A 13159-nucleotide genomic window follows, 5' to 3' on the forward strand; every position below is an offset into this window, starting at 1 on the left:
TAAAAATTTACAGACTAGTCTCAATGATTAAATTTTGGTTGAGAGCCGTCCAATTACCGAGTGACAGGTTACTTAAGGCAGCTTATGAAGATTGACTCTCGCAGAGAAAAAAAAAACGTGGCCGCTAAAAATAAAACTCATTTTAAACAATACAGGGTTTTCTTTTGTTCAGAATGAAGGTACAGGACCAAGGGATATACATAAAAAATGGGGAAATGCAATTAAGATAGTACTAGAGAATCAAATCATCCAAAAATGGAGTGAGGAGATAAAAGAATCAGAAACATTAAAGTTTTATAAGGATGTTAAGGTGGTTTATGGGCAGGAGTTCTACCTTAAGCTGAATTTACCAGCTAGATATTTGACATTGTGGATGCAACTCAGGGCTAACTGCCTGCCAATTAACTCAAGATTTAGGAGGTATTCTAAAGAAAGATATACTTGCCCGATTTGCACAGTTAAAGAGGATTATTCAATGCATTGCTTGAGCCGGTGCCAGGGGCTCTCTACGATAAGGGAAGGGATAATTGGAAAGAATGAGTTGATGCTTCCGTGTGTCTTAAATAGTGCGTCGCCTCAGTTTATTTGTAGAATAGCAAGGTATCTGGAAATTTTTTAAATAAAACAAGTTAAAGCTTAACTTATTTTCAATTTATATCAAGCTTAAGAAAATAAAATGAAGAACTTTAAAACGGGGGGGGGGGGTCTAATTCCAAGTTAATTCATAAGTGGGTGGAATTACGAGCTAAGGTGACGTCACTTCAAATATAAACCTTATTTATTGTTCTTTTATAAAAAGAAAAGCGGTAGTGATTAATATATCTGCAAAGAGTATTGAATGAGGATTTGCATTGCATTTCTCTTTTGTTACTAAAGTGTTGAGCTCAGATTAAATTTTTTTAAACGTGATTTTTTTCCGCCAATAGTAAAAAAAATTGGGAGGGGGCTGTCTTGAGGTTCTCGGTAAACATTTCTTATTAAATTTCAACGGCTCTTGTGTTTGAGCATTTTTTCTTAAAGAATTATGACAAAAAGTCAAATTTTAGTGTAAAGAGAGAGGGCCTACGAAGGGGCAGCATGTCTCTCCCACATATATGGATTAATTTCTGTTAGTTTTAAGTTTTGTTGCTGTTCCTTGATTTCAGTCGTAAAAAAACTTGACATAGGTGCTATAATAGAACAGTACCCAGAATTCATTTACAATTTCTTAATTTGAATAACTTTGCCATTTTTTTAAACAATCTTTGGTTACATTAATTTGTGAGAAAGCGAAATAGGATTGTAAATTTATGTATGAAAAATATACTGATATCTTAAATCTGACTTTTGTAAGCTGAGAAATTAGATCCCTGTAAATAACTATTAGCACCACAGAAATTGTATTTTTGGTGCTTTGATCATTGCTTTTCAATGTGTAAAAGCATATAACATTAGCAGAATATGTTCAAAAGCAACATAGCATTACAGGGTAAAAATTTGAAAGTTTAGATTGCTTAAAGGGATCACTGGGAAATGCATGCCAGTTTTCATTTTATTCTTGGAAACCAACTTGAGTTTCCTGTATTGTCAGTTTCCTTTAGTCTTTAGCTTGGCCTTTCTACAAGGCTTCAACTTAGAATAACCTAACTATCAAATATGATTATTTCTTAGTTTTTTTTCTTTTGAAAAGGATTTATTGGATTGAGATCTTTACAATTAGGCATCTTTAGAACTTGATATCTTCTTCATGTTAATGATCCAGTTTCAGCATCGTTGTTTTATTTTTATATTCCCATGATGTGTATTATGTATTACCGTACGCTTTTTCTTTACCTGTAAAATTCAAATTTTTAGATCATGGGATTTTTTTATCGGAATATAGTGGGAATGATTGATGCTATTATTTATTCTCCAAAAATTAGAAGTTTAGGCCAAAATTATATTAATATTGTTTAAAAAAAATGCGGTTGGGGTATTTTGAACTTTTTGTGGGAATCGGCTAAGATTTTCCTTATTTGGATCTATTCCCAGCCTTGAGCTGCAGCAAAAGTTTGTTCATATTCATTCATGTAGCCTATTTGCAGATGGAGACAATGCCCAAACACTACTTGGTGCACTTGACTCATCATTTCTGTTTGCTTATGCCATTGGAATGTTTATAAGTGGAGTTGTTGCTGAAAGGAATGATCTGAGGTATTTTCTGGCATCTGGGATGCTTTTATCGGGCATATTCACCTACATGTTTGGCCTTGGATATACTTTAGGAATACACAATCTATATTATTATCTAATTGTTCAGGTAAATATTGTTTTGTATATTCTACTTTTATTCCACTTAATTATTTATACAGGGAAGCAGGAATGTGGCCAGGATTGAGTTTCAAGAAATGTTCCATTCATTTTGTGTGGGAGGCGGTCCAACTATGGGAGGTGATCATTTTGAGTCGTTATTTTGCCAAAAAGTATGTATTTTAGAATATTTACTAATGCTTGAAGTCAGAACCCACTCCGCCACCACCGTGTTTTCACCCTGGTTATGCTCAATGACCTTATACAGATTAATCTCCGAATATTAAGTAAAAATACATGGACACACAAGAAGATAAAGCCTATACACGACGAGCCTATGCACGGTAAAATTGAGTATTTTTCTGCTTTTGTTGATAGTTCTAAAATTGAACCCTGCGTAGTTCCAATACATGTAATAAATGCAAGCTGGGGATAACATTCGCCATTGTTGAGAAACAAAATTCCGCATACATATCTGCTTTAGGTACATTTGTAATGTATCAGTAAAATGTTGTTTGAATTAAAGCTTGTGCCTAGAAAGAAAGATCCCTGAAAATTGCATAAACAGTAAAAATTTGGTGTGTTTATGGTAGTATAAAGTCCTTGATTTTGCCAATGAAAAGTAGTAGGCTAATTACAGATGCAGACTATTGCTAGAATGTAAATTCTGGCTTCGATTTAAAGCAGTGTATCCATAAAACTCTTAGCGTGTCGTGTGGACCCCTTGAAGCTAAAACTGAAAAATTTCATTGAAATTGAAAAATTTCAAGTTCTGTTCTGTATTTTTTTTTTTAGAAGATAGAAAAAGTTATACTTCGATTCTGAATTTTTCCCCCAAAAAGAGAAAAAATTCCACTTTAATTCTGAGTTTTCTCAAAGGAATGAACAAAAGTTCAAGTTCTCCTCTGAATTTTCCCAAGGAAGAGAAAAAAGAAGGTAAATTTCGATTCTGAATTTTTTCTAAAGAAGACGAAAAAATTCCACTTCAGTTCTGAGTTTTCTAAAAGAAGAGAACAAAATTTCAAGTTCTGTTATGAATTTTTCCCCCAAGAAGAGAAAAAGTTCCACTTCAATTCTGAGTTCTCTGAAAGAAGTAAAGAAAAGTTACAGTTCAATTATGAGTTTTTTAAAAGAAGAGAAAAAATTTCAACTTCAGTTCTAAATTTTCTAAAAGAAGAGAAAAAAATTTCAAGTTCTGTTCTGAATTTTTCCATAGAAGGTAGAAAAAGTTATACTTTATTTCGGAACTTTTTTCCCAAGAAGAGAAAGAGTTCAACTTTAATACTGAGTTTCAAAGAGAACGGAAGAGAAAGTAGTGGTTCTCTCATTTTTATCAAAGAAGAGAAAAAAGTTACATTTTCATTACAATTTTTTCAAAGAAGAGAAAAAGTTCCACTTCAGTTCTGAATTTTTCCTTATTCTATCATTTCTCTCATAGGGCTGTCATATCATCGTTTAAAATATTTGCGACTTTATTAATTTCGACTTTATGCATATCCGAATACTGAGCAATCCTTTTCAATAGGTATTATTCTATCATTTCCCTTATAGGGCTATCATATCATTTTTTCCCAAAAATAGAAAAAGTTCCACTTTAATTCTGAGTTTTCTGATAGAAGAGAAAACTAGATAGAAGATAGAAGAGTTGCAGTTCAATTCTGAATTTTTCCAAAGAAGAGAAAAAGTTCCACTTTAATTCTGAGTTTTCTCAAAGAGTTGAAGAAAAGTTCGCTCTCTTCTGAATTTTCTCATAGAAGAGAAAAAAGTTACAGTTCCGTTCTGAATTCTTTTAAAGAAGATTAATAGGTTCCAATTTAATTCTGAAGTGTCTCAAAGACGAGAAAAAAGTTCAGGCTAGGTTCTGAGTTTTTCCGTAGAAGATAGAAAAAGTTATGCTTCAATTCTGAATTTTTGCGCCAAGAAAAAAAAGTTCCACTTAAGATGATAATTGCATAATCAACAAGAAACACTGGTGTTCGCCTTAAACGCATTTTGATATCTTCACGGACCACCGTGATCTGCGGACCATAGATTGAAAGCAGCTATTCCAAGAAAGAAATTTTTGAGAAGTTCGGATACCTTGCGTCAAAAATATAAAAACAGGGATGAGTTGCTCACCAATGCTTTTGCCAGTTTTTAATTTAGCTGTAAAGCACGGCAAAGTTATGGCTAACTACTAAGTATTCGTTGCTTAATAGTTAAAAATTTCGATTCCTCTTGGCTGAAAATTTCGCATGTATATCCAATGATCCAATTTTTTGATTTTAAAAGCTTTTAATGTATTTTAATTATTAGCTTTCTTAATGCAAAATTGCCAGTAATGAATAATAATTGAGACATAAAATTGATCGTTCCTTTGAAACATAGACTTAGCTGATTATTATTATTTTGTGAGACTAATCTCCCTGTGGAAGTTTCGATAAACCTCTTTATTACAATTAATCATTCTATTATTCAAGTATTTAAAACAACTGTATGGCTATTTACTTAACTCTGGGGAGTATTCTTGCTTCCTTATACGAATATCTTTTCATTACTTTGGTATCCTATTCTGTAAGTTTGCACTTTAGATTTAATTCTCCTGCTCTTTTAGCTTTGAGTAAAAAATTGAGCAAAATTTTAACATTGATCCAATTTGTATTCTTTTCTGATAGACAGGAAATAAAAGAATGGTCCTCTTGGACTGACAACATCGCCAATGCACGAACGATGGGAGGGGAAATTTACTGCTTTGATTTCATTTATTATCATGACTATTTTTTAATAAAATTACGGACTCCTTAGTCATTAAATAATTGAATTATATAACTTTTTTTATTTAATTTTGTAGGAATTTTTTTGTTTTTTCAGCTAAAATCTGTTTTTTTTTTTTTTTTGAATAGATTGAATTCCGCTTTGTTATGCGAATGTATAAAACATTTATTTTTTATTTGGAAAAGAAGCTCCCCCTAAAATTCCACATGCCAAAAGTGGATAAGACGTTTCTGAAAATGGGGTAAAGAAATTTGTCTCAGACCTCCCACCGTCAGATTGTCGGCTTTGGCTTCTCCCGCCCTTAAGAAAAAATTGAATTGACGTCTCTGGTAAGTTCAAGTCAGTTTAAAGGCCAGAATCCCTTTTTATTAATGGTCCAAAGTTTACTCTTTTCTCAGGGTTATAGCAATTTTAACGATTGTTGTCAGTACGTTCAGACAAGTTTTAACTTAACAAGATTTGTGGATGCAAAAATAGCAATATAGCTTATTTCTGCTAGTCTTGGTAACTGAAATCTCCGCCCTCCCTTGAAAGCTGGAAACTTATTATTTTTTTGTTTTGTTTAAGAAGTTAAATCTTGTGTTGACGCCCAACTCTCATCCTTCCCCCTCTGAGTTCGCTGGCATAATTCCTGCCTATTGTATGATGAGGGTTTTCGAAGATTTTACTATATTTATTGTAGAATATTTTATAACAGCTTTATTTGTCTTGCTGCAATCACTGTCTAGTTTTGGAGCTTTATATCTGGATGCCACCACGTTTTTCTTTTAGGCTCTGGCTGGTTTTTCGCAATCCACAGGATGGCCTGGTGTGGTTACAGTAATTGGACACTGGTTTGGGAAGGGCAAGAGAGGTAATTTTTTAGTGCAATTTCAGTTTTTTGTTTCCTTGTATTATTTAAAATAAGAAAAAATGTCATTTCATGCCTTTGATGTATGTGTTCATTGTTTTAAGACATATCTATACTGAAATATAGATAAATATATTCAGTGTCGAAACGCACAAAGTTTAGAAAAGTTTTTTTTTTTTTTTTTTTTTTTTTTTTTTTTTTTTTTTTTTTAAGAGCCTTTCAGGCTGTGTTTAAATAGTATTATTTCTGAAATGGCCAGCCATGAACCCCTCTGGTAGAGAATAACAAATTATAAGAATTATTTTTTCTTGAGAATTGTGACGATTCTAGTGAATGATGACACCAATAACCAAGACAAAGCCAAATAAGTTTGATACATTGTTCGTATGGAAGACCACCATTTATTTTTAGCGCAACATGCTGACTACTAAAATGTTGATCGCTACAGGGAATAAATTTAGGAAAGCTGTGTTTGGAAATCAGTAGGCTATACTGAAAATTAAGGAAAAGGGTTTGGTCAAATTTGGTATATAATTCCATACAGAGATATTAACATATGTTCCTGCAAGGAATTTTCTGTTTGTTTAGGGCTGCCTGTATAAATAAAATGGATAACAAGTATCAACTTGTAATATCCTTAATGTGATAAGTCACAGAAGCTGCTCCAAGAACAGGCAATGGACCTAGATATCTAGCTTGAATTATAACCAGGGATTTTAAGATAATTCAGTTACTTCTTGGGGCAAATTCCACACAAATAAACTTTTTTTTATGGGTTATCTTGTATAGCTGGGAGGGTAGGGAGAGGCTCTTGAAAACAAACGAGTATGCTATAACTGAAGGTGGAAATGCTCCGAAGAACTATAATATTTGGTTATATCCATGCTAATGTATGGAATTCCTTTGGTGTTGAACAAAAGAAGAAATATAAATATCATTAAGTATAATCATCGCTTTATTCTGTAGTTTTGAGTCATGATGTTTTAAATCAACAAGTTCAATTGAATTGCGAAATTCTGGTGCGAATCAAATTTCTCCTTCTTGTTAATGTATCAAAGAATTATTCATTTGTATAGTTTGTTTTCTTCTAACACTCGTTGTGATTCCCACTGTTGCTTGTCTTCCAACCGCAGATTTCATTTACGATTCGATGTGGTCGGCCCTATCGCTTTTTTTCTAACAGCAGATTTCTTTGTCCAATATGTTTATTTAAGATTTGTTGTGGTGCTTGGTTATCTCATGTTTTCTAGCCGCAGATCTACGCATCTACTCATAGATGTATTCGTTTTGATTCTAGTTGTCACATGTCTTCTAGTCGCATATCTTGTTTGCGCTTTATTTTCGTGCATCATTACCGCATACTTTTTTCCATGTCTTTCATTTTCTGTTCGGTTTCATTCAAAATCATGTTTAATTTCATATATCGTCATTGATACCAAAAAAATTTCTTTCTTAGTTTTTCCCCAGTCGTTGTATTTAATTGTGTTGTTATATAAACATCAACAACCAGAAATTCTGTTAAGTCATTTGTCATCTTGTGTAATTTTGCACGTGTCATAGATACTAAAAATTATTTCTACATCATGTTTATCCATCATAGACTAACAGTCGGTAAAGTAACACGTTCCTTCATTCCGTTGTAGTTTTGCTTTGTCTTCTAACTTCAGATTTCGCTGTGCAAGATTTTTGGTTGCCATTCAATGTGATTTGATATTGTTTCTTGTTCCATGTGTTTTTCTTTTTATGTTCAGAGTAATTTGTCATCTTGTGTAACTTTGCATGCGTCATAGATAATAAAAATGATATGACCTCTTCTGGGGGAAGATTATGTAATTTATTGTCTTGAAATGTATATCAATGTGGCGTCAATCAATTAAATTTTTGTCTAAAAATAATACTCCAAACGAATTTGCTCAAACTAATGATCTAGTTAAATCGTTTTTACAGGCCAAAATATCCAAGGGTGTCAATTAAACAAATGAAGCCGCTTTCAAGAACAATTCTGTAAATAAATACATAGCTGTTCATCTAAAGAGAGTAGATATATGTATATATAGTACCTGGAGGCTGGGTCCCGGCATATAACAGGCTTGTAAATATTTTATTATCTAATTATGCATTAGCATAATCATTGGGTTCTTCTTCAGTTTTAAGTCATGAGGTGCCAAGTCAGCAGTTTCAACTGAATAAAGAAGTTCTTGTGTAAATTCAACTCCTCTTTCCTGTAAATGCATCAAAGAATCAATTTTCTTCTAACTGTACATTTCTTTGTCCATTATTTCCATTTGGAATCGTTGTGATGTTTGTTGTCGCATGACTTCTAGCCGCAAATCTTGTTGCGCTTCATTTTTGAGCATCATTACCCCAGACATTTTACATGACTTTTGCTTTAAGTGTTCAGATTAATCCAAATACTGTGTAATTTTGCATGACGTCATATATACCAAAAAACTTCTTTCCCAGCTTCTTCCCAGTTGTAATATTTTTGCTTTAATTATGGTGTTATATAATTCAGTAACAAATAGGAATATCCGAATGCCTAAGCCCTCTGAAATAGCTAAATTGCGCATTGGAAATTCTGACGTTAGTTCAATTCCCCCTTCCGGCATATCCTAAATTACGCAATAGTATAATTATCATGTTATTCTTTGGTTTTAAACTATTTTTTTCTTTGCAGTTCAATGTGATTTTTGCTGTTTCTTGTGTCGTGCCTTTTTATTTAGCCCTTCAGAGTCTTTTCTCATCTTGTGTTATTTTGCACGTGTCATAGATGTAAAAACTTAATTCCTGTTTCCTCTTTATTCTTCACAGACTCACATACGCTAAACTAACACGTTCCATCATTCCATTCTAATTTCGCTTCATCTTTAAACGCAGATTTTATTGGTCATTTATGCTTTTTAAATATGCTTATAAACATGAGGTTACTCGTATGTTTTTTTAAGGCTTTAAACGACTTTTCTCATCTCGCAACCTATGTAGATAGTTTTTTTTTTTTTTTTTTTTTTTTTTTTTTTTTTTTTTTTTGTTAGACCAGAAAATCCAATGGTGCCAATTTAAAAAAAAAAAAAACATTCAAGCCTTTTTCAAGAAAAATATTTACATACGTACACAGTTAGTCGTTTCAAGAGAATATATATATATATATATATATATATATATATATATATATATATATATATATATATATATATATATATATATATATATATAATGTATGTATTTATATGTATATATACATATTTATACGTCTGTGGTGAAACGTAATCTTGTTTTGGAGGTGGGAGACCAGACATTGCTTCTATCGAAGGCCAAAGTTTACTTTAACGGATAAAACGATCGCGCATAGACGTTTAATTAGACATGGATGACAAACAATAACTATGACACTTTTTCTTAAAGGCAGAAAACATTTTGTCCATTTAAAACTTTTTCTTAAACAGTGACATTTTGTCCAATGATAGAAGAAATAGAACGCTTTTCGCAGTGAAAGTAAAAGCGATGGTGTTTGTCTCAGGACTAAGAAAACGACAGCAATACTATTACAGTTATACTCTATGTAGAATTTTTGCAACATGTTATGGAACCAATTTTTGGACTTGTGACCAAAACTGCCGTAGCCGAATTTGCACTGGTAAACTTGGATATGTGATAAGATCAATGTAAGATTTTTCAACGAGTTGTTTGTGGCTATAAGACATAACAAGCACAACACGAAAGCCAATTCCTGCTCTTCTCCTCTAAATTTTTTGTTAAATTATTCACAATTGTACTATTTATTTTCGGTGTTAAACTACAATTGGTTAATAAGGCACACAATCACGTACCATTTGTGACTTATCTGAAATAACTCCTTTCTTTACCTTGGCAAAATTTAAATTTCTTTGGATAGAAGCGATAGTTTTAATATTATTTTTAAAGCGGAAATGACTCTGTTTTGGCTACAATGCTTTCTTTTAAACTATGTTTTTGAGTACTTTGAATATTTTCTTGACTGCTATATAAAAGGTATAGCAGGTTGAAGATATTAAAGATTCCTGTAGGGGGTTGGCTTTTATCTGAGAACGTCTGTTTATAAATGAAAAGTGCACATGCTATGTAATTTTAAGCATTTAAGGGGTTCAAATCCTTCGCGCACACACACCCATCCCCTGGATATAACAACTGAGTGTTTCACAAGTAATTACCGGTCAAACACTTGGTAGGAAGGTCATAAATACTAAGAATATGCATTCCTAAGGCATAATTCCCTAATTGTCTAAAAAAAAAAATCCTTGAGACCGATCATGGGACGAGGGGAAGTACCACCTTGAATGCATCATGTTTATTATATATCATACGGGCTAGAAAGAAATCATTTGTATGCCAGGTTTGGCCCTTCTACTTATTGTTTCCCAAGACAACACGGGAACAATTCCTACAGTTCCCAGTAAACGTCCCTCCAGCGATCACCAGTGGTCTAGTTAATATTTGAGCAAGTTTAAATTATATCGATAGACTCTTAGTTAAAATTCAAATGTCGAGTTTGAAACCATTACTGTGAAGATTTGACTATGTTTGGTTTTGCAGGTTTGATTTTTGGAATTTGGAACTCACACACCTCTATTGGCAATATTCTCGGCACACTTATTGCTGCATATTATATTGAGATAAATTGGGGACTAGCTTTTATGTATCCTGGCCTCATAATTGCTGCAATTGGGATTTTAATATTTCTATTTCTCGTGCCGGATCCAAGAGGTGTGGGATGCACACCTCCAGATCACCATGGAGCTGAAGATACTCAGACGGTACTTAAAATTTTAATATTTAAACAGAAGTATTTTAGTTAGCATAGACGCTGGGTTTTACAAGTTGTTAAATTAATTTGAAAGTATTGCACATTACCTTGTTGTTTGTATCCACCATGACTTTTGATAAGTAGATTAAAGGCTTTTTTGTCTTTTCCATTTTTTGAAACAACTGTGAATTGATACACCTTTGAAATTGTATTTCCCTTTAGGTTTTCATTACTGGGTTCACTTATACCTTAATGACTTGCAAGAAAAAAACAATCGTGTTACAGGAGCAACACTTTTGTTTTGGGCTGGTTTTTTTCTTTCTTTTTTTTAGTCCATCAATTTCCGCTTATTGGTAGAAAGCGGTAAGACGTGCGAAGGTTGCCTGGCCCAATTTCCAAAATATTGGAAATTTCCCATTGCTCCTTTCTAAGTAGTGATATTAGAAAGTTGTCCTGCAATAACAAAATCTACTTTGCAACCAAGACAGAATATTTTTCAACGCTCGCGGATAGTCCTTGATGAGCTGATCAAAGTATATGAGTTTACCTTTCGTATAAAATTCGTTCATGCGATACATTATCTTAAAAATTGTGTGACTTTGACAATTTTAGCGTTTGGTGTACATTAGAAAAAAAAAATCTTCAAATTTTAAGACAAGGGTAGGACTTGTAAGTAACAATTTGCTGTTATACCTTGGTCCTATTTGCGATGAAGAGTTGTAATCTTTTTCTAGTTGGTGCATTTGAGAGTACGAAAAATTGGGTTTCATATCCGCTACGGAGAGGGACGTGCAAGGAAAGATAGATTATTAGAGCACAATCATGCTCTTGGTTTGGGGGTTAGATACACTATTTTAAAAATTTCAAAAGATTGGCAACTTCACTGTTCTAGTATACGTTAGAAAAAAATGGGTGCAAATATTAAGACAAGGGAGGGAATTTTCAGTGACAATTGACTATTATGCATTGGACATATTTGCGATGAGGGGTTGGTATCCTTTGCTAATTGATATACCTATTATTTGCTTCCGATGCATTTGAAGGTGCTAAAAGTGGGGTTTCATTTCCGTTACTGAGAGGGAAATGCAAGTAAGAATAGATTGCTAGAGCACAATTATCCTCTTGGCTAAGGGGTTAGAAATTTCTTTAAGTTATTTTACCAATTATTCGATCAAAAGAATTGGGAAACAAAATTCAAAGACGAATGATGGAGTTTTAATTAAAATACCATTTAATTTTTTTTTACTGAGGTCGTCATGAGGGAGTAGGGGCTATGAAACTCTATTGACTGGTGTATCCTTCTTTTATTTTTGCAGCATCTATCTGTACTAATATGATTATGAAAAGCGATGGAAGCTTTATTGTAATTGAACGAACTAGGTGCAATAAGATTATATTGCGACTGTTCAGCTCTTTCGCGAGAAATGTCATTTGAATGTTTCCAAGGATTAACTACTTCAGTTTAATGTACATTTCCAAAGAAAGGATCCGGATTAAATGTATGAGGCCCTTTAGAAACTTGAAAGTAACATTCGGCTGTTAGACCGTGGTCATCTTTATCGATGAGATGCTTGAAGCTTTTACTAGTTGGTGTGGCTGTTGTTGGTCCCTGATATGATTTTTATGCTACTTTTTTTGGGCGTATTACCCCTTCCTTAACTCTCGCTTTTTACACTAATGGTTATAATGCTTTAAAAACACTTCTCATTCAAATTTAACGGCCCTTATGTCTAAGAAGTCTTTCTTAAAGAATTGTAATTTTAGCGTCAAGAGTGAGGGTTGAGGAAGGGGTTGTCCCCCTCATAGGCTATAGGGAATAATTTCTGTTCGTTTTAAGTTTTAATGTTGCTCCTTACTTTCGTTTGAAAAATATTATGTGCTTTCTTATTCTCTGACCGTTTTTCAACTTATGCCAGGAAATATCCTCCCCCTCCCTCCTCCGTGTAAAAAATCCCCTGGTAACTTCCATCCTCAAGAAATTCCTCCCTCCAAAAAACGGTTCATTTCCCAATTACAGATACTATATGTGAACAATGGGCAAATTTGGTAACTTACAGTCTTTTCTCAAGGGCCTATGTGTATAGGCCCCTGAGTCTATATAGGTCTTGTCATCCCCAAAGGCATAGTTATTGGACGTTTCAACTAGTGCTAAATTCAATCAGTGTCTCAAAAAAAATTTCGGATCTCTTTGGGGAAAAGGGGGCGTGAGACGCGTGCTAGTTGCACTCCAATCTTTTTGGTCGATTAAAAGGGGCACCAGAGCTTTGGATTTCAAACCGAATGATCCCTTTTCTGGTCTTCTAGGACCATGGTCTAATACGATGACTCCTGGAAAAAAAAGCAATAACAAATAAAAGCTCATCATCTTTCTTCTAGCAAAAATAAATACAAAATTCTATATTTTTGTAGATAGTAGCTTTAAACATTTACAGCTGGGTTCTCAGAAATGCTCAATCTCATCCTGTGATTTTCCTTCAGATCGCTAGCTAGATTTTTTGGGTTTGTTG

At 33.3% G+C, this 13159-nt stretch overlaps 1 protein-coding gene across 2 annotated transcripts in view; it reads left to right on the plus strand.

Annotated features, from left to right (window-relative positions):
* MFS16 (major facilitator superfamily transporter 16) overlaps positions 1 to 13159 on the plus strand; it is a 76406-nt gene that overhangs the window by 21896 nt on the left and 41351 nt on the right. For both annotated transcript variants that reach the window (XM_089090657.1, XM_089090658.1), the window contains exons 3-5: positions 2064 to 2278; positions 5794 to 5875; positions 10442 to 10662. In XM_089090657.1, coding sequence (XP_088946783.1) covers positions 2064 to 2278; positions 5794 to 5875; positions 10442 to 10662 — 518 coding nt within the window. The remainder of the gene's footprint in view (positions 1 to 2063; positions 2279 to 5793; positions 5876 to 10441; positions 10663 to 13159) is intronic.

The sequence above is a fragment of the Artemia sp. Qi Xiang Cuo genome, chromosome 6, assembly GCF_049724085.1.
Source record: "Artemia sp. Qi Xiang Cuo chromosome 6, ASM4972408v1, whole genome shotgun sequence".
Lineage (NCBI taxonomy): Eukaryota > Metazoa > Arthropoda > Branchiopoda > Anostraca > Artemiidae > Artemia > Artemia sp. Qi Xiang Cuo.